The following is a 21375-nucleotide window of genomic DNA, read 5'->3' on the forward strand; positions in this document are numbered from 1 at the left end:
CAATGCCAACCAAATCTGTGCAGAAGTCAGGGACGTCCTCAAGGGGTTCAAAAGGAGTCAAGATGGTAGGTTCCATGCGTAGTTGCGGCCATCCTCTTTACTTTTCTGAACTCCTCACCTCCCTGATGGGAGTGAGAGTTTCCTAACTTATTTTTGCCACCTGAATCGCAGAGCAGGTGACAAACCTGTTAGGGTCACTTCAACCCCACCACTCCCCAAGCTAACCTCTGGGGAGCGAGAGACTGAATGTGGTGGGGCTGGACATGCTGACCTCTTCAGCGATGGGGACTAACCAGTGGCTTGCCTCTTTCCTAGGATCTGCCAGCCGACAGTGCCTGCTCAACTCCCACGGTGTGGCTTACTGGGGCGTGCCCAGCTTCGCACGCTGCATTTCCCACGAGTACCGATACTTACATCTTTCAGTAGGTGCAAACTTTGGCAAGGCCACTGTGGCTCCTGGGTCTCCCTTCTTCTCTGCCGCTTGACCCACCCTCCTGTCTTGTTCAAAACAGGGCTTGACATGGTGGAAAAGGAGGGCCAGGACTGTGGGCAAGATGTATAAAATATGTAACATCCAGCTGTTCTGTTTGCAGTAATGTCAACTTAGGGTAGAGTCGTGATCAAGACCAGAGTTCCCTGAGCAGGGAGGCTTAAAGCTTCCAGCCATTTTCAACACAGAATCAACACTCAGGCTTTCTCTTTCACACACACACACTGAACTTTAAGAAAAAGCAGGGGGTCAGGTTTGTCCCCCTCTTTGAAATCCCCATGTAAAACCTCCTGGTTCAATCAGTCATTGGCAGTTGGTGCTGAGACTGATTGATTTATTAGGTTTACAACCTGCCTTTCATTCAGAATCAAAGCAGTATGTACAGAACTTCCTCCCTCCATTTTCCCCTACAACAACTCCGAGGGAGGCTGGGCTGAAAGAGAGGGGCTGGCCCAAAGTCTCTCAGGAAGCTTCCATGGCAGAAGAGACTTGAACCTGGGGCTCCCTGCTCCCAGTACGGTATCTTAACCACTACACTTCACTGGCTTTCCTTCATGCTGTGATAGAACATGTATTGACGAGAAAGCCTACAGATATTTTGCCAGTAAAGGTGAAGCAAACTGTGTTGGCAGTTATTTAATCAAATTATTATTGCCTGAGCAGTACAATCCTATGCATGTGGATTTCTCGGTAGATTCTCACAAGGGGGAGATTACAGCTTTTTCTAATCTGGCTGAGCGTGAAAGCTGTGCTCCAAAGCTGAATTGCCCAAAGTTGCAAACCTGGAGAATCTTACCAGTTCAGGCCTTAAGAAGTAGGGGAAAAAAGAAGAATAGGTTCCTGCAGATCTTTGCTTCAGGAAGAAAACTGAGGAGACGAAATCCAGAAATCTTGTATTTCTCAGTTTCTGCTGAGTCGTTTCCTAGGAAGTTTTCCATGTAATTTGTGGCTAAAGTCTAAGAAAGATTGCTTAAGCTTTCCTGGAAGCTGTTCTTTCTGATCTTGAAAGCTTTTAACCCGAGACCCATGAAGGCATTCGTAGAGAGTACAGGTTTTAGGAGGGAGCAGTCAAGCCTGGCTCTATGTCCTAAATGGTGCAAGGACCCAAATCAGCTGAAGAAGTTCCAGAGACATTAAGCCCAGCTCTTCATGGGCTTCTGTAGAGGTCCTCTTCCCAAAGTTGAGGAGAAAGAGCATCTGCTCCTAAACAGTTGGTACAGAATCAGTTGGCTTCAGAAGGAGCAAAAGTCCTGACGACCATAGCAGAAATCTCTCAGATCTTTATCATTATATTTGAGGAGCAAGTGGAAGTCCCAGGATGATTGCAGTGAGACTTTTTTCATGTTCTGGGCCTGAAGAGCAAAACATATTTGCTTGTAACCCATGATCTGATCTTGTTCTCGTTTTCTCCTTCTCTGTCTCATATTTAAGCTCCGTGAGCATCTGGCCAAGGGCCAGCGCATGCTGGCAGGTGAGGGCATGTCTCAGGTGGTCCGTAGTTTGCTGGAGCTTGTTGCCCGCCGAAGCTACTACAGTGGGGACCTGCTCTTCTCAGTGGAGATCCTGCGCAATGTCACAGATACTTACAAAAGAGCCACCTATATCCCTTCCTCAGATGATGTGCAGGTATCATGCTGACACCCAATAAGGGAATAACCATTATTTGTCTCTAAGTGCATGAGGTCATTGGAACTGGAGAGACGGGTTGCAATGCACATGCTAGGGCTGGGAGCATGGGTGTCCACAGATGGGTAAAAGGGGACAAATGACCACATGCTTGCTGACAGCATCATGCCCATACTATGACTCACATACTTGCTTAGAATTGCAGCATTTGCATGATAATGTCATCAGGCACATACCGGTAGTCCTTGCTTAATGACCATTTGTTTAGCAACTGTTCAAACTTATGACGGTGCTGAAAAATTGTCTGTGGTCATGTGATCGCCATTTTCGACCTCCCTGGCCAGCTTCCAGCAAGCAAAATCAATGGGGAACCGCCTGATCCGCTTAACAACTGCCTCAAAAAGGTTGTAAAATCAGGTCAGATTTACTTAATGACCATTCGCTTAGCAACCGAAATTCCAGTCCCAGTTGTGATCTTTATGCAAGGAGTACCTGTATTGTCATTTTGACAGCAGAATTTGCGACAGCTGCTGCTGCTGGGGTGGGCCTCCTTATCACTCGGCCATGCAAGGTGCTGGGCTAGACTGAGAAGATTGTTGTGGAGTTGTGGACCCCAGCTCCTTTCTGTGTGGGTTGGATGAACTAGAACATCATGGGCAGACATCCTACGAGTTATCTGTTTGGGCACACGGCACTACCAAGAACACAGCGATGGCGCATTTTAGCCCCAACCATCCAGTTCCCATGCTGTGGCTTACAGTGACAGAGCAGCGGTTTGCTTGCAAGTGTTTCTCCAGATGAACCTGAATATGTTAGGAGTGAACCTGCATGCAAAGCAGATTTTCTACCTCTGATCTATGCCTTACCAGGAGGCATTTTAGAGAAATGCAAAAGAAACACATTATAATGACTAGTGGAATATCTCAAGCGGGTTCTGCCTCTTTCCTGATTTTTGAGCCAGTTCAGAATGCACTTTGACATAAAGGCAGGGAAGAAAAATAAATGTGCCTAGTGTTAACTTGTATGCAAACAGACCATTTTCAGACTTCAAAATAAACAGAACTATTTTTTTTAAAAGCTTGCAATATGGGCACCACTCGGAATAGGCACACACAAAGGAGTAGATTGGGGAAGGGCAGATAGGTACAAACCCCACATTCAATAATGGCAAAAATGACTTGCCAACAGAGGAGGTCCTAGGAAATTGCCTGTGAATGTAAAAAAAAAAAAAAAAAATGAGCAGGAATATTCAAGTGAATGATTTTCAGCCAACTATATAAAGTAATACAAAAATGGGGTTGAATGGAATTTGCAGCGGGGAAATTGAGAAAAGTGCCTAAAGCCGAATTGCCATAAAGATTACAACCGTCTGGTGCAGTCCGGCCTCTTCCCCTCACTTTCTCCTCTCTGCCCCCAGCGATTCTTCCAGGTTGTGAGCTACATGGTAGATGCAGAAAACAGGGACAAATGGGAAGATGCACAACAGGTGAGCTGCTGGGCATCGGGCATGGGACTCTGGTGGGAATTGGAAGTCTCTGTTAATGCTGACTCCTCCATTCCCCTCCACAGGTGTTGCCTGGTTCTGTCCTCCTCATGAAAGTGGTTGAAGATTTCATCCATCTGGTAGGAGGTGCCCTCAAGGCTTTTCAGAGCTCCCTTATTGTCACGGACAACTTGGGTGAGCAGCTGGAAGGGACTGGACAGAAGGATAGTTTCCTTGGGCTTGGGACAGGGAGTGGACTCTGGGCAAAGGCAGAGTCTTCTTTAGGCCCAGGGTCTTGCAATCCATTGGTGAACCTCATGGTAGAGCAGAGGGAGGTGATTTACAAGATGCATGCTACTCCCGGCATCCATTTTGTGGCTCCCAGGGTTACCTCTAGATCTCTTTGCAAAAATTGGGCAGTGCGATGTGCTGCCTTGTTTTCTCCGCCCCCAAACTTTCACAGCTGTTTTTCACTTAAGCCCCTCCCTGGAAAAAGTTATAATTCATCCCTGCCTCCTTGAGATGCCACCACATCATAAGATGTGTCCCTTTGGCCCCAAGAGACTGAAACCCCTTTCTTTTTTAATGGATCATAAGCAAGCGGGGGGGGGGGGGGCAGCCAAATGTGAGACAGGCAGGATAGCATTGATCTCCAAGCCAGGGAAGGGCAAAAGATCAAGTTTTTTCTAAAGGCTTTCTGCTTCTTCTTTCTGCTCTGGACGGTCTGTCCTGCCTGTCAGTCACTGATGCTACTTTCTTCTGTGTCCAGGGACCTGTGCGGTCTGTGACTACCATCCTTGATAGTAGGCTAGTTTGCACCCGTAGAGTCTGATGGTGAGATTCCTGGCTGTTAATCTAGAACAGGCCCAGGCAATCCTTCTGGGCCAAGGGCCATTTAGGACTTCTGAGGGCCTGTGGTGGGCATGCTCACAAAATGGCTACCAAGGGAGACGTGCCTGCTCAGAAATGGCTCCCTAGTGGTTATATGAGAAGCACAAAACACCCATTCATCAAGAAGGTGAATGCACTCATTCCCATCACAAGATGCTGCCCATGATTCCAATATGACTTTGTGGGGCCCAAAGGCATTCCTCCAAAACAATATAGGGTTAGCAGGTAGTGTTTTGTTAGCTTTACAGCATGTCAGCTGCCTGTGTATTTTTTAAATTAACCTTTAAAAACTTTTAGTGACTTGGGGGGGGGGGTGTCTGATGGGCACCAAAGAAGGTGTTCTACGCCTTTTCTGCCCTGCTCTAGAAGGCCATGATGTTAAGGGTGAGGATGAAGGGTGCTTTGATTTCCCGATATCTATCCCAGAGTGACGCCCACTGCTTCCTCCCTGGTCTCCCCTCCCCTCCCCTCCCTTCCCTTGGCAGTGATTAGCATCCAGAGAGAGCCGGTTTCTGCCGTGTCCAGTGACATCAATTTCCCCATGAAGGGCCGTCGGGGCATGAAAGATTGGGCCCGCCACTCCGAAGACAAGATCTTCATTCCCAAAGAAGTGCTCAATCTCTCCTCATCTGGTATGTGGCCTCCACAAAGGATGAACTCATTGCTGGAAGGGGGGTTGGGAGGAAAAGGAGGCCCAGGAGTAGTGGTTAGAGCAGGGATGGGCAGCCTGAAGAAGATATGTGCCCCAGATGCTCTTCTGCCACTGAATTAGGAGACAGTGGATCTTTCTGAAGTATGCTGGGCTTTAAAGAGGTACCCATCAGAGTGCCTAGGCATTGCCGCATTTTTGCTCAGGCCCTGCTGACATTTTGAGGGTACAGGTAGTCCCTGCTTCAATCAATCAATCTTTAATATGGTCACGGACCAGAATTAATAGTCCTTGCTTAACAAGCATTTGTTTAGCAATGGTTCAGACTTACAACGGTACTGAAAAAACCAACTTACGACCAGTCCTCACACCTATGACCATCACAGCATCCCACAATCACATGATCACCATTTTTGACCTTCCCAGCCAGCTTCCAGCAAGCAAAATCAATGGGGAACCACGTAATTCATTTAGCGACCATGTGGTTTTGCTTGAGGACCGCATTGATTCACTTAACGACTGCTGCAAAAAAGATCATGAAATTGAGTTGGATTTGCTTAATGGCCACTTTGCTTAGTGACCAAAATTCCGGTCCCAATTGTGCTCATTAAGTGAGGACTACCTATAGTCCCTAACAGATCCATCAAAGGCTAATTGCAAGCTGCATCATAAAAAAAAAAGAAGAGTTTCCCTGGATTTGAGCCTTCTGTACATTTCTCCTAAGAATAGGAAAAAAGGACAGTTCACCCTTTGGAAAACAGCTTTGGCCTGATAGAGACTCAAAGAAATGATCTGTGCAAGATCAGCAAAGTAGAATAATGATGAAGGAATAATGCTTTTCTTGAGAAAGGGAAGGAGGAATTGTGAAGTGCTCAGTCCAATTTTTTAATACATTCTTTATAGATAAGTTGGAAAGAGTTCAGAACATTTTAGATTTATTTTTTTATACAGGACTGCCAAAACACCAGTTTTTAAAGCCAGATCCATTTGTCTCTGACATTATTGCTAATCTGTGCTTACAGACATTATTATATAGACTGGACCGAGGTGATGTTGTGTTGTTGTTATTATTATAACTGACTCACAGAGTTGGATGTGAAATTTCTAATTTTGATTTGGCATTCCACTTACCAGCTCCGTCTCCACTATTGTGAAAGTCAAGCCTCTTTTTCCAGATTTCAAATCAGAAGTGGAAATGTGAGGCTTAGATATTTATAGGCCCATTTATACTTTGTGCATGCATATGTTATAAAGCTGAAATGAATGCATTTGGCCAACCTGCCATATGCTTGCATTTCCACTCAGAAACCAGGAAAATTACACTGTAAGAAAAGACATTTTAAATTCCGTACTGAGTGTGCTGTAAAGACTTGGTTTGATCTTGTAGTCTGTTGGCTTGGTTCCTGCAGATGTGGTTTGGTTTTTCACATCAACATTGGCCCCAGAAATGATGGCCCAGGCAGACATTTAATGGGTGCAGTTTCCCCAGGCACATGACAGAGGCAATCCTACAGCTGCAGAATTTTCTCACCACTTCCTTCTTTGCTCAGTGCATGAATAACCTAGTGTGATGGTGAAAGGTCCCCTGTGCAAGCACCGAGTCATGTCTGACCCTTTGGGGGGACACCGTTTCCTTGGCAGTCTATAGCTGGGTGGTTTGCTGTTGCCTTCCCCAGCCGTCTCCTTCCCCAGCAAGCCGGGTGCTCATTTTACTGACCTCGGAAGGATGGAGGGCTGAGTCGACCTGAGCCGGCTGCCCGAGAATCCAGCTTCTGCTGGGTCACGGGGAGAGTTTCGGCTGCAATACTGCCACCTACCCCTCTGCGCCACACGAGCCTTAAATAACCTAGTACATTCTTGAAATCTTGCAACAAATATTCATTCTGGCAGTCATATTTTTGGAGTCTTCTCATTGCTATGGGCCTTGCTGAAGACCACAAAGTCCTGACTTCATACCCCACACATCCCTAGACAGCCCCTTAGCTGCCGTGTTAATAATTGTGGCTCTTTTCCTTCTTTCTCCCTCTTTCTGAAGAAACAGATGACTCAGCTTATTTTGTCATTGGCGCCATCCTGTACCGTACCTTGGGACTAATTCTGCCCCCTCCTAGGTGAGTGGATCTTCCAGATAGCTTGTGAAAAGCAGGTCCATGAGGTAATGCACTTGCAGCCTCAGGACTGTCTCCATGCAAATGTGGTGTATTTGTATTGCAAATGCATTCCCATTCAAGAGATCTTGCAAATTTCATCAACAGAAGTCCTCTCGCAGTCATGTCCAAAGTTCTCACAGTGACGGTGAAGCCACCAACAAAGGCCATGGAACCTTTGATTACCGTGGAGTTGTCCCATATTATCAATGTAAGTGTGGGGGCTCTTGGCACTTTAGCCTGTGGGGTGGGTAGAGATCAGTGTGGTCCAGCCCAGCATGGTCAGTAGAGAAACTCTTGACTTACACATCCCATTCCCTCACTTACCACCTCCCCAGATCTTTGTGCTACAAAATAACTGCTCTGTGGCTGGATGTTGAGTAGCCAAGCCAGGCCAAAACCTGGTATTGGTGCAGAGGGAACCCTGGATGCAGAGGGACAGATCTAGCATCTATCCTTCTTATTTTCTGTGAACATAGTCTGGGCAAATGTCTATAATCTTGGGTTTTGATACTGAAATGAGACTTTGAGTTCAAGGGAGGGTGGATTTCCCTAATGAGAAGCATAAGAGGGTAACAGCCAGCTGTAGAATAAAAAGTTGCAGAGAGAAAGTATTGGAAAAATATACAGCATTGGTAGATGTATCCACCATTTTATTTTTACTTTTTAAAAACTGCTGGAGAAAAAAAATTCAGAAGTTTTTCTGTTAGATCAGCATAAAGGATTTTACCCCATCCCGCTGTAATTAAGAGGGAAAGGGAAGAAATTCTCCCTTGGTGAAATTATTCTTATAATTTATGCTTCATTTCTGCTGTGCCTTTTTCCAATATTCTAATAGAGTCTAATAATAAACATAGGAAACTACAAAATGTTTTGAAGTGCATTGAATATCTAGGCAGCCTCTGAAATCTTTACTGATACTCCATTTGAGGGAGGAAAACCCACATCATAATTAGAAATTGATATCTGAAGATAATGGATGGATGGATGGATGGACGGACGGACGGACGGACGGACGGATGGATGGATGGATGGATGGATTTGCTAGGTGTACCATGTCTTGTTCCATATTCTGCTTTCAACTAATCACCCTCTTTCTGCTTGTTCTCCAGGGCACCTCACATCCACAATGTGTGACCTGGGAATACGCTAAAGTGTGAGTATATTTCATCTTGCTGCATTAAGTGGATTGTGTAAGACACACATGCACATGTGCAATTTTATTCAATCAATGCCCTACTTTCCTACTCAAGGCACTCAACAAAAATGAAAGCACAAAACGTGGAATCAGAAGTTCCATTATGCTGGTCTTTGACTGTAATAAAGGTTTGTTTGTTTGTTTGTTTGAAGTTTCAGAACATAACCTAAACTAATTCTAAAGTTAGCTATTCAAGCGATTGTGCAAGTGCTGATGATAGCTGGAGCTCTTGGGTGCCTCCACATATCTTATCCTGAGCTTGGAAGCTTATCCCACTCCTACATCCATCTTTCTTGTCCCTCATTTCCATCCTCCCATAGACTGGATATCCTTCTAAGGCTGGAAGGGGTGTCCCAGATGGAGAAGGAAGTCTTGCCGTTCACTCTTTTGCTCTGCAGTCCTGTAGATAACCTGACGGTGGCTAATTATACTTTTGATTTACTCCCAATATGGGGTTGTAGGAGGACAGCTGTTAGTCTATAGGGGCAAACCATCAGAAATCTAGTAGCACCTTTTCTGACTAACAACTTTATTAAAAATCAAAAGCTGTCATGAGCTGCAGCTCACTTCATCAGATGCATAGAGTGGCTAGACCAGTGTAGGATTTAAACTTGGGGGTGGGGGGGAGGAAGGGAGGGAGGAAAAGAAAAGAAGAGACTAGAGGTTGCTTATATGTGGAACAGATTACATATACCTTATCAAGGAACAATTGTACTGTGTTATAAAACCCATTGTGTTTGTTGAGAACTTCTGAGATTGCCTGACACCTTTTGAAATATTCTTACATCAAATGGATCTATTGATCTTGATAAGATATTGATGTGCATGTACATCAAAAGGTGTCAGGCAATCTCAAACATTGGTCAGAAAAGATGCTACCAGACTCCTCCCAATTTTTTTCCAGTATGAGGGAGACTGTAACTACCCCTTGGAAAACCATTCCTCCCCGATGTACTCAGGCAAGGACTCCTTGGGATGATATGCAGTACCAGGTCCTGGGCATGAGTATCTGTCCATTTGTGTACTTGCTCAGTAGGACCTTCTATGTGCTTGTGATGATACCATCCCAGAATGAGGAACTATCAGCATGATAGGCACGTGTCGGCCTGGAATGTCAACAGTCGTTGAAAGTCGCTGGTTTGTCAAAATTTACCTGATGGCTCTGTTGCCTAAGATGGAATGTGTGTTATTAGTCCTGGAGAAGAGCAGAGAAATTCTGCTGGTTTGTTGCTTATTTTTTCAGGCTGAAGATTACAGATGGCCTTTGAATTACGTGCCTGGTGCTGCATTTCAAATAGGAGTGGGTGGAGCCAGCCCAGAAACTAACTTTGATTTTCTTTCACTTAGTATATTTAAATTTAATCAACATTCATCATAGAGGAAATGATCACCCTCTAGTCACATACATAACGATTTTCCCCTTCGATCATAATTAAACATTACAGTTTGGTAACTATTTTCACAGACCTCTGGGAGCAACACTTGAGGCTTTCAGTCTGCATTCCTTTCCTCGACCTAAGAGTATCCTGCTTTTCTGAGATTTCCGAGGGTCATGTTGGTCAGATTGCAAAACTCACTTCTCCATCTGTAAAATAAGGATAATATCAGCTCACCCTAGTGCCAAGATAGGATGAAATGGCTGAAGACATGACAGTAGTGACTTTGAAAGCTGGGACCTGCCCAGGGGAAGACAAGGAAACCAAGTCAACAAATGTCAGGTCCCTTCCAGACTGATACTTGAACTAAAAGGCTCACAGGCAGGGATTGAAGGACGCAGCTCTTGATAAGTTTTTATTACAGATACTAGAAAAGCTGTTTATATGAAGACAACCAACAGCTGCAAACTCAAGCCACTTATCTATAGCAAACCCAAGGATCATTCCTTATGCCTCTTTTTCTTGCCCACACATGATAGCACTCTGTGAGCCAATTATTTTCCAGTGGGAGGTGCACATTATTATTCTTACTGATTGGCCTGCTCTCAAGACCTTTACTCCTGAACCTTGCTCAAGTTCACCCTCACAGGTAATTAATAAAGCAGGCTTCTGAATTAGTAGCTGACCAGAAGGCCATCTCCTCTGCTATTCTTATATGACAGGTTTTTACTTTTTCCCCTCCTCAACACATGTACACTCACAATATTGAGACATATCTCAAGAAGCTGTGTTTTTTTTTCTGTGCAATAAAGTAACATGGGAAAGTAATCTTCTCTTCCCATGTTAGGTTTGTGCAATTATGCACAATCCAGCTCTTCTACCATTCCACTGTGTTTTCTTCAAAGCAATGAGTCCTGGAAGTTCTTTTTGGAGAAAATGTGATTTCTTCATTGAAATGGTTCAGGAGTTAAGTGCAGCTGAAGCGGGGGAGCTGTCCACCCCTCTGGTGCTGACACATCCCTCATCTAGAGATTCCAGGAATTTCCTTCATTATCTTCACAAAAAAGACCCCAGGGGTATGTCTGCTGCACTCTGGCCTGGACTCAGAGCAAGAGACCCTTTAACAAGGCTTCCCTCCCTCACCTTGCTAATAACAGCTATTGATTGGCGGGTGCATCTTGCCTGCAAGATGTAATTCATTGTCCACTGGCTTGCAAGGAAAGGGAATAAAATAGGAGAGTTTTTCTTTTATATATTCAAGAAAAATAGTGCCCATCTTTTAGTCTGCCTTTATGTCTTTTATTGGGCCTCAAAAACACGAATTAATCTTTGCACCAGGTGACAAGGTTGCTGGTTCAGATCTTGTAAAACAAGACTCACTGGTCCCATGCCCCCTCAATGCATTGGCTTCAACTCTTATTATCTGTTTCTGGCAAGGACTTATGAGAAAGTGAGCCTGACACATCTAGAGGTCACCAAGGATTTTGCTGAAGCTGTAGGAATTGCACAACAAGGCAAATTCATACAGTCCAGAGGCTACACAAGATCCATCTGATGGAATGTGTCCACAAAGGGGGAGGTGATGTGATGGACTACAGTAATGCAGGTGGCCCTCAGGAAGGAGGGAACACATTCCAAGGAGGGGGGAGAGACAAGAGACAGCACAGCCCACAGACCATGGGAAGAAGAAAATATTCAGATTAGCCATGCCCTAGAGTCTCCCAAGATATATCCATCAGGTTAGACTAGTATGGATTTAGCCTAGCACAGTCTGTCCATACAGTGTAAGAAAATAAAGAACTGAACTTGGCTGGATTGATTCTATGTCATTCTTGGGCTGGGTGTCCTGGCTAAGCAAAGACCACACTGAAATGAGGAGAAAGTCTCTAGTGTTTTATTTTACTGCTATTGTAGACAGAAAATCCTACCAAAGTGAAGAATCATCGGAAAACCCAGTCAGATAAACCCCAAAAGTCAAGGCAGGTCTTCGAATGACAGTTCAAAGTCTCTAAACTACACATGCGTTTTCCTCCCTGGATATGGGCCTCCTCCTGCTCACCATCCATATTCATGACACTGGGCCTGACAATCCAGTTAGTACAGAAAGGCACTCAGTTGCAGCACCTCCCCTCTGGAATAGCACCCATACCCCTCCCAGAAATCCATGTGCCTCCCACCCTATCGGGATTCTGGAAGTCCTTAAAAACCTGGCTCCTCTCCCCAGTCCTGCAGCGGGGTGACTGCTGAACCTGTGTCAGGTGTATTTCATGCATCCTGGGGGTTTGTTTGTTCAGACATGTCTGCTTTCTTTTGTCTATTATGGTTTCTTCTATTTGTTTATAATGTGAGCTGCCTAGAGTTGCTCTGGAATTGGGCAGCCTTAAATCAAATCAGTCAATAAATGAGCAAACAAGCAGGCAAGCAGTTAGGAGAAGCCAGCACCTTCAGGCACTGAGCCCATAGTACGGGGCCTCAGAACATGCAGAATTGAGAGTAAAAGATGTTCTTAGAAAACATCTTTTACTCTCATTTCTGCATGTTCTGCATGTGAAAGTTGGCCTTCCTAGTCCTCAGTTTTAATGGGAGCTTGGAGTAAATTGTCAGAGGTCTTGAAGCTTTGACATGCTTGCTGCTGCCGTCTTCATGTTCCCTTTGGCACAATCAGAGGTGCATTGAGAGAGGGGGGAAAAAAATAACTGCCAGAAACATAACATAATTAAGAAGGAAAAGAGGGGAAAGGAGGTACCCTGCTGGTATGGCAGAGGAGGGGTGCGTTTAATTACTTGTGATTTCAAGACAGAATGCCAGTTTTTGAAGTGGCAGCTGTACATCTGTTTTGCTTTCTCCCTCTTCTGGAGGTTTGCAAATTCTTAAGTTTTCGTATGGCTTTCAAGAGCTTCCAGAGTCCAACACAGCTGGAGGGCATCAGGCCAGCAAAGACTGATGTACAGTGATGAGCAATGAATCTTGAGATTTTTGATACGCAGTACAATTACACTATCAGAGAGCAATTCTACTTTATATCATTGTAGAGAGGGACGATTATGGAAGTGGTTCATACGATTACCATAATCTTCCCACTTTGTATTGATATAAGGGAGAACCATATAGTGGGGGTGGCAAGGGCATCATTTCTCCCTAGAAAAGAGTAATCCCTTTGCTCATCATGACTTGGATAGATGTGAAGGGGTCTCCGTAAAAAGAACCAAAAATGAAGCAGCAGTTTTTCACTTCTGAGCTAGATAAAATGTACTGCTACTTTCCTCTCCCTGCACTGTTCTTTGTCTCAGCCTGTCCCTAAAATGACCTCCCCTCTTTCCTGCTTTGGACCTTGTTTTATAGTTCCCCCAAAGTTGTTCTCAAGCAAAAGAATTTAAAAATAAACAAAATATTGTGTACCTGCTCTTCGTTAGAGGAGGAGGAAGCAAATGAGAAGGCCTTCCTCTTTCTACTTATGAAGCACGTCTTCTTTTTATTTAATTGTGGGCTGGATGCATAGTAAGCACTCTGATGTTCTTTAATCAGACAAATGTGTATCCATATGAACTGGAAAGGAATTCGCTCTTTGTTCATCTCCAGATCATCAAGCCCTCTTTTTGCAGCTTGCTCATCATCTGCTTTATAATTAATGCCACATACTTAATTAGGTGCTGTCAAGATGGATTCTAATTGCATGGACAAATTCCCACCGTCTCAACCTGTGTCTAAGAACTAGTATCTCTTCTAAGAATAGTCCCACCATCTTTTTGAACCCATGCATCCATTCCACTGATTATCTGATCCTCCTACTTCCTTCATCCTGGCCAAGCATAACTTTTTCTCATCCCTCCTTCACTCCCGTTATGTCCCCAAAGAACAGTACGTGATTCCTGTTTGTCACATGGAGGGTCACAAAGAAGATCCTCATAATACCTCCTCTACTTATCCAGAGACTCTGGGCTCATATAAACAAATGCAGATTTACAATGTTATTGTTTCCTTTCTGAACAAAAAGCTTCACAAACTCTCTGTCTCATTCATATGCAGAAAGATACCCATACTTTGTTGTTTTTAAGGCCATTATATAAGCTTTGCAGAGTTACTTTTGTGATTGAGATGGTCTATAAATCAATCAGATAAATAGTACATACATGCATTCATACCCAGTTCAGAAGTGTAGCTGGCCAGGCTACATATGAATTTCAGAACTGAGGTGGGAAGCCTACCATTTACAGAATTTTGATCTATGTGATGTTGAAGTATTATAGTCCCCATTCCATTTTATTACTCCTAAGGAGGCTTGATCAGTCCCAGCTCGGTAGTTTCTTCTCACCTCCTCCTACTTTTCCAGTTAAGTGCCACTGCCTCAACCAGTTCATCTTTTAAGAACCTTCTTTTGTTGTGTCTTTGTCGAAATCTTCTATCTGGTGTTTTTCCAATAGCTGCAGAAACTGACATCAGCCAGGACAATCTCTCTGGCTTTATGGTCTCCTCTGGGAGGGTCTCACATACTCCACATTTCATCCTGGTCCATTCACACCCTAAAGCAAATACACAGCACAGGATATATTTATACGAGCCAAACAGCTATGAATCAGTGGAGGCGATAACTAAATCGTAACACTGGTAGCAGTATGATAGACATGCGTGCTGATCATCCTCTCAAGGGAGCAGTCAGCCTTTATTTGGTCTAGAACTAATTGACTGTTTCTTCCTGCAGTCTACAGTGCTCTTAGTGACCATCTCTACCACCATAATTCAGAGGCATCTGTCTACTTTCCCTCACTCTTTTTTAATGTTCAGCTTTCATAGCCATAGATTGGTACTGGAAAAAAAATACTACCGGAACTATTCTATCTTGCTTGCTACTGAACTGTTTTGCCCATGTAATTCCTGACCGCCAGTGATAGCTAGGTGAGTGGCAAATGCAAGAGGAGCCTCCAGGACTAGGACAACATCAATAATATTTCTGCTGGAGAAGAACGAGTGGAAACTCCACTCAAGAACATTTAGTGAGCCAGGGCAACACTGGGCAGTGGTAGCTTCTCAACGGCTGTTGGGAGCAGGTGGGAGATGTACAGGTAGGTAAAGGTAAAGGTTTCCCTCGACGTAAAGTCCAGTCGTGTCCGACTCTAGGGGGCGGTGCTCATCTCCGTCTCAAAGCCGAAGAGCCGGCATCTGTCCGAAGACACTTCCTCCGTGGTCATGTGGCCAGCATGACGACTCGGAACGCCATTACCTTCCCGCCGAAGCGGTACCTATTGATCTACTCACATTGGCATGTTTTCGAACTGCTTGGTGTGCAGGAGCTGGGACGAGCAACGGGAGCTCACCCCGCCGCGCGGTTTCGAACCGCCGACCTTCCGATCGGCAGCTCAGCAGTTTAACCCGCAGCGCCACCGCGTCCCTTACAGGTAGTCCTCACTTAATGCACATTTGTTTAGCAATGGTTCAGACTTATGACAGTGCCGAAAAACCCAACTTGTGACTGGTCCTCACACTTAGGACCATCGCAGCATTCCCCCAGTCACACGCTCATGACTCAGGCACTTGGCAATTGGTTTGCATTTACGACCGTTGCAGCGTCCCATGGTCACGTGATCACCATTTTCAACCTTCCCAGCTGGCTTCTGGCAAGCAAAATCAATGGGAAACCATATGATTCACTTAATGACCACCACAAAAAGGTAGTAAAATCAGATCAGATTCACTTAATGACTGCTTCGCTTAGCAAACGAAATCCCAGTCCCAACTGTGGTAGTTAAGTGAGGACTTAACTCCAGTATTGGAATTCTTTATCACAGAATTTAATCTGGACTAGAGTAGAATCAGATGTCTTGTAAGAATAATACCTTTCTGAAGCTCACATCATCATTCCTTGAAGCCTTTTTCTAGCTCTGAGGTCTCAGCTTCATGTCCTCTTTGCCTCAGTGCAACAATGGCTGACTAACTCTTTCTAGAGGGCAGAAACACACAGCCTTGTCCTCCTCCCATTCCCAGCCTCTCAGGGAGGCAACCTTGGAAATACCTTTTCTTCCTCTACATCAGAAGTTGTGTTCTCCATTTTCTGCCAGCCTACTGGTGCTGTGCCATCCATCTGCTGCATTAAAACAGTGAATGGCAGGAGACTTGTTTGTTTATTTGCTGGTGGACAGTGGAACGCCGGATGCGTGAACAAAGAACGTCCAGCAGTCTTGTGGAGGCTGCTGGATATGCTGGGATGGGGAAGGTGAAAAGTGACACCTGGGAGAGGAAGTCAGCTGTGGGGGGAGGGGAATTATTCAAAAGGTCCGTTAATGGAAACTGTATGTCTGCACAGGCTCACCCAGAGAAGGGAAAGCGATTGGCACTTGCTTTCCCAGCATGGGTGGGAGGGGGAGAGAAGCGAAGTAATCTGCCAATCAGGGGCTATGCTGTCCACCATCTGGGCAGCTCACATGGCTGCCACCACTGTCAATGCACAGGAAGGGATTGGAATCTGGACAGCAATTTCTTACACTGATTTCCTTTCCATTCAGCAACTTAAGGTCGTTGTGCAGGAGAGCCAAAATCTGTACTTTCCAACTAGGGTAACTATACCGTAAATTTTATTTATTGGTTTCCCTTTCAAGGATGACTCCTGAGCTGTGGGACCCAGACAGGTGAATTTCCGTGCTATGTGCAAATGTGGGCCTATCTTGTTATTGTTTTTCAAGGAGGCTTCTTTGAACCTTTTTCTGAGCCACCTTAATAGAGCAATTATTTTTTTCCAAGTGCCAACCAAGTCTACGTATCCTTTGGCCATTTGTACATCCTTCTGTATCTCCAAGCCATTTCTGGCCTTTTATTTTGTCTAACGTTCCTAAGTGTCTTTCCTGCACAGCTAAATGGTAGCCTCGGTGGGGGGGAGGTGTTATTTTTGAGCAAATCTCTGTTGTTGTGTTTGTGAGTTTCAAAGACATCAGGTAGACATTCTTCTGACCCTGAAATATTCTTCCAGAAATTATAGCCTTGTTCTTGCAGCAGGTAGCCTTTTAAAAGCTCTTTGATCTCAGCCTGTGTTACTTGTAATGTAGAGTGAGTCACATTACCCACTTTCTTTGAAGTGTGGCCTCTCTTCACATCAAAGTACTTGAATAGGAAGAGAGATTTCCACACTTTATAAAGTTAGTTCATGACCAGTATGTGGACACTCAACTTGGACAATCATGTGGAGCTGTTACAGAATTATTAATTTCCATAGCTCATATCCAGTAGAGCAGACCCTTGCCTGTCTTTGAACCACAGAGAAATGGGGTTGAATACTTGGAGGACTGATCCATTAGGGCTGGACTAAAGAGCATGGTCTTGTGACGCCAGCCTTTTGAGGTAGTCCAAACAAGAAACCAAAACTATGAGTACTCATATTACCTTTATTGTAAGGTTTGGGGGTCTTTTGGAGGGGGGGCTTCGAGTCAGTTTTGACTCCTGGCAACTAGTCCCTGCAGTTTTCTTGGCATGGATTTTCAGAAATGCTTTGCTATTGCCTCCTTCCTGGGTCTGAGAGAGGGACTGGCCCAAGGCCATCCAGCTGGCTTTGTGCCTAAAGCGGGACTAGAACTCACAGTCTCCTGGTTTCTGGCCTGGTGCCTTAACCAATGCACCCAACTGGCTCTCATTTTACTGTAAGGTTACAGCAACAGAATCTTGCAAGTCTGAAAGCACATCTCTCCCCACTAGCCTTTACTTTCCAGGGAACTAGGGAGGGTCCCTTCTGAGATGCTTTCTCCATCCCCATTCCTTCTGTGGGCTGAGATGTCTCTCATCTAACTGTTGCCCTGTCTGCAGCTCATCCTCCTCCTGTCTCTCAGGGATATTCCCACAGACCATTACATCTAAGTCTGCCACCTTGTGCCTCATTTAATCTTTTCTCCAACTCTTCTCTAGTCCCATGAGTCTTGCCCTATTGTCCAACCTTAATGTGGTTGCAAACCTTCTGAACATGGGCATCAGAGCTTCTGGGCAGCATGTGAAGCCCTCTCAGTTGTAATAGTGGCAGCCCCCTGCTTTTCTCTGAAGACTAAAACTTTTCTGCCATAAAGGTAGTGAGTGACTAGATTGCTGGAGGATCCCTGAAATTGCCATGGAAACTCTATGCCCTGCAGAGGATTCTGAGACATGTTGCAAGGTGCACTATCGGATCTCATGAGTTCTGCACCCCGATCTACTTACATGAACTACAGCGCATCCAAAAACACAGCATAACTGTCTGACACACCTTGCAGAGAATAGATAATGGACAGCTGGCAAATGTTTATTTCAGGGAACTTCATCCAGCCTTGCTTAACTTCTCTGACTCAGAATCCTAATAACTTCCCAAAGAACGGTGTTTCAGAGCAAGTTAAAACTTCTGGGATGAAGAGACGGACCGTTGTATCCCACAGTTTGAGACAATCCTGCAAGGCTTCTCCTGCCTTCTTCTCACTGTGTCGTGGAGTTACCAGATTGGTCATTATACAAGGGGTCATGGCTTTTTAAGATTCCCCTCACTTATTTATGGACACATTTGTTTATTTAGGACATTTGTCTTACTTCTTTTAGGTGCTTTTTTATGCAATGTCTAAGCATAGACAGCAGAGGTCCTGCCCAACAAACCGAGAATGTGATGAATAATTTTCTAACTACTTTATTAGAACGTTTTCTGCAAGCACACACCCGTTCACATGTGCACAATATACGTCCAAAAGGAAGAAAAAATGATGAGAAAGAAATGAAATAGATAAAAAGACAGCATTCTTCTCCACCACTGGCCTAGTGAATGAAAGGAACGTGAGAAATGCCAAAGAGTTCATTGGGGGAAAATCTCAACCTTTCAAGAATTATGTGTTCATCTTTTTTACTCTATTGGTCAAGGTATCTGTGCTGATTCTCAAAACAAGCGTTAGTTTTCACAGTTAGTTCCTCCCTTGTACCCTTTCTTCTCCTATTTAAAATTTTCAGTTCCTTTCCTTAAGGAGATAAAAATCTGTTTATTATTATTTAGCATGCAGTCATGATAGATAGTTGCTTCCTTTAGTCTGTTTCTGTTTACCAGCTCTAAATGGTGCCAGTTGATGATTAAGTCTGTATTCTTCAGCTCACATCTTGTTCTTCCCTTACCTCCCCTTTTCTGGTTAGCTAGTAAAAGAAGGAAGGGCATAGATTGAGCATTGTAGGATCCAGAGAGAATATAATAGAAGGATGCATGTGGAGAACCAAATAAACAATGAAGATATGTATGTATACAGTAAAGGTACTACTGCCTGGAAACTACAGTTGGTCCAAAATGCAGTGGTCTGCATACTTTGGGGCTCTCAGAAAATGGGAGCATATAACATTGGTTTTGTAGATCCCACATTAGTTTGTCTGTCTGTCTGTTTGTTTGTTTATTTGTTTATCTATCTAATTTATCCCCGCCCATCTCCTCCCATCGGAGGCCTCTGGGCGGTTGCTGATCAGTTTCCAGGCACATTTTAAGATGCTTAAATTATAGGTTATAGGTTTAACTTATAGGTTTAACCTATAAAGCCCTTTATGGTTGGCACTCAGATTTTATTTTTATTTTGTTTTTATTATTTTATTTATTTAATATTGGAATAGATTATTTATTTAAGAATGTTTGTCATGAGTACGGATGCTGAGCAGGAGGGGGGCCCTATCCAGGGGGGAAAACGCATGCGTAGTTTAGAGACTTTGAGCAGCCATTCAAAGAAACCCAGAACAGACCCGCCTTGACTTTTGGGGTTTATCTGTCTGGGTTTTCCCACGCTCCTTCAGTTTGGTAGGACTGATGTCCTGACTAAACAAAGACCATGCCGAGACGAGGAGAAAGTCTCTAGTGTTTTATTTATTGCTATTGTAGACAATATTGTTTTATTGTATTTTAACTAGCATTTTTATTGTCAACTGCCCAGAGTCATTCCTTGAGTGAGATGGGTGGTGACTAAATTTGAAATATAAATAGATAGATAAATAAATAAATAAGTCAAATTTATATAGCTGCCCATCTCACGGGAAGATACCTGCAGGACCACTTTCTCCAACCACTACTGGCCCAACCAATTAAAACAGTAAGTGAGAAACTGCTGCAAATCCCACATTTTCAGGCCTTTCGGGGGGGCTGAAGTGAGAAAATACTGCTTTTCTGTGGCAAGGACGCCTTCTTATGGAGATCAAGGTAGCCCCGTCCTTGTTGATGTTTCGGAAATTGTTGAAGATGGAATTCTTTAGGAGAGCCTTCTCCTAATTTTATAATCCCATCTTTATTTTCATTTTTCTTCTCTTCATTTTTGTGGTTTGGGCTGTGATTTTTGTTGTGATTCATTAAGATTGCACATTTTTTTACAAATATTATCATGTTTGTTTGAACTGGTCTTTTAATATGCTGTGTAAGCTGCTGAGAATCTTTTTGTGATGGGATAGAAATGTGTTTACTAAATAATGCATAAATATTATATAGAGAATACATGTCTTGGCTAAAAGATTGATATTGCATCATTGGAAATATAAATGCATGGCCCCATTTATGGATTGAAGACAAGGTTGCAGTTGCCACCTATGAGCGGATTGCCTACAGACATAGACTTCGTATGGATAAATATAATGAAATATGGGACTAATTTATACAAAATACAGTAGTTTAGGGAAAACATGATGGCTATTTAATTGTATTAGAAATAAATATTTGCATCATATTTGAATTAGATAACAATACAGAATTGTAACTGTGTATTGCTGTAATGATATAGTATATTTCATATTTCAATTTTACTTTTTCTGTTACACGTTTCTTACTTTCTTAAGCACTTGTTATGGTTTTTTGATAACATATGCATCTTTGTGTATTTTTGCATTTTTCTGTTATTATCCAAAAAAGCAATTAAACGTTAATAAAAAAAAATAGAGAATACATTTCATATCAGCCTTCTCTCATCCGAGCACTCATCTTATGGTCCTTCAAGATTATTCTTGGCTCATGCTTTGGGTTCAGTGATGGGTGAAGTCTGAAGATTGCACCTCCTTCTACTTTCAGTTCCTACTCTGTCCCTTTATGGCCATATCGCAGCTCCTCTTAGCCATTTTGAAGTGAGAGACCAAACGGAGGGATTTTTGGACTCACCGCTTGTAAAACGTTCTGGAAAAACTGTAATATTTTTGAAGTCTCTCCACAACTCCTATCAGAAAGCTCTCCTTCCTGCATGCCTTTTAGCGAGGATGCTGTGCTGCTTAAACAGCACAGGAGTTTGGTGAGACAGAGAAATGGGGGGTTGCCAACTAAGATAGAAAATGTTTCCCTTTTGCGCAGTAAATGAGTGAACAGGGAGAGGGACTGTAACAAGGGCTTGGCAGGGAGTTTAAGGGGTAAGGTAAAGGTAAAGGTTTCCCTTGACATTAAGTCCAGTCGTGTCCGACTCTAGGGGGCAGTGCTCATCTCTGTTTCAAAGCCGAAGAGCCGGCGTTTGTCTGTAGACACTTCCTCCGTGGTCATGTGGCCAGCATGACTAAACGGAACGCCGTTACCTGCCCGCTGAAGTGGTAC

The 21375-nt window shown here is 43.9% G+C and overlaps 1 protein-coding gene across 1 annotated transcript in view; it reads left to right on the plus strand.

The window, feature by feature from the left end:
* Positions 1-21375, plus strand: part of ADGRB2 (adhesion G protein-coupled receptor B2) — a 158363-nt gene that overhangs the window by 82554 nt on the left and 54434 nt on the right. The window contains 8 exon segments of the mRNA XM_063312278.1: positions 316-422; positions 1922-2116; positions 3534-3602; positions 3686-3794; positions 4976-5122; positions 7175-7250; positions 7395-7497; positions 8399-8442. Of these exon segments, the coding sequence (XP_063168348.1) occupies positions 316-422; positions 1922-2116; positions 3534-3602; positions 3686-3794; positions 4976-5122; positions 7175-7250; positions 7395-7497; positions 8399-8442 (850 nt within the window).

This window comes from Candoia aspera, chromosome 10, assembly GCF_035149785.1.
Source record: "Candoia aspera isolate rCanAsp1 chromosome 10, rCanAsp1.hap2, whole genome shotgun sequence".
Lineage (NCBI taxonomy): Eukaryota > Metazoa > Chordata > Lepidosauria > Squamata > Boidae > Candoia > Candoia aspera.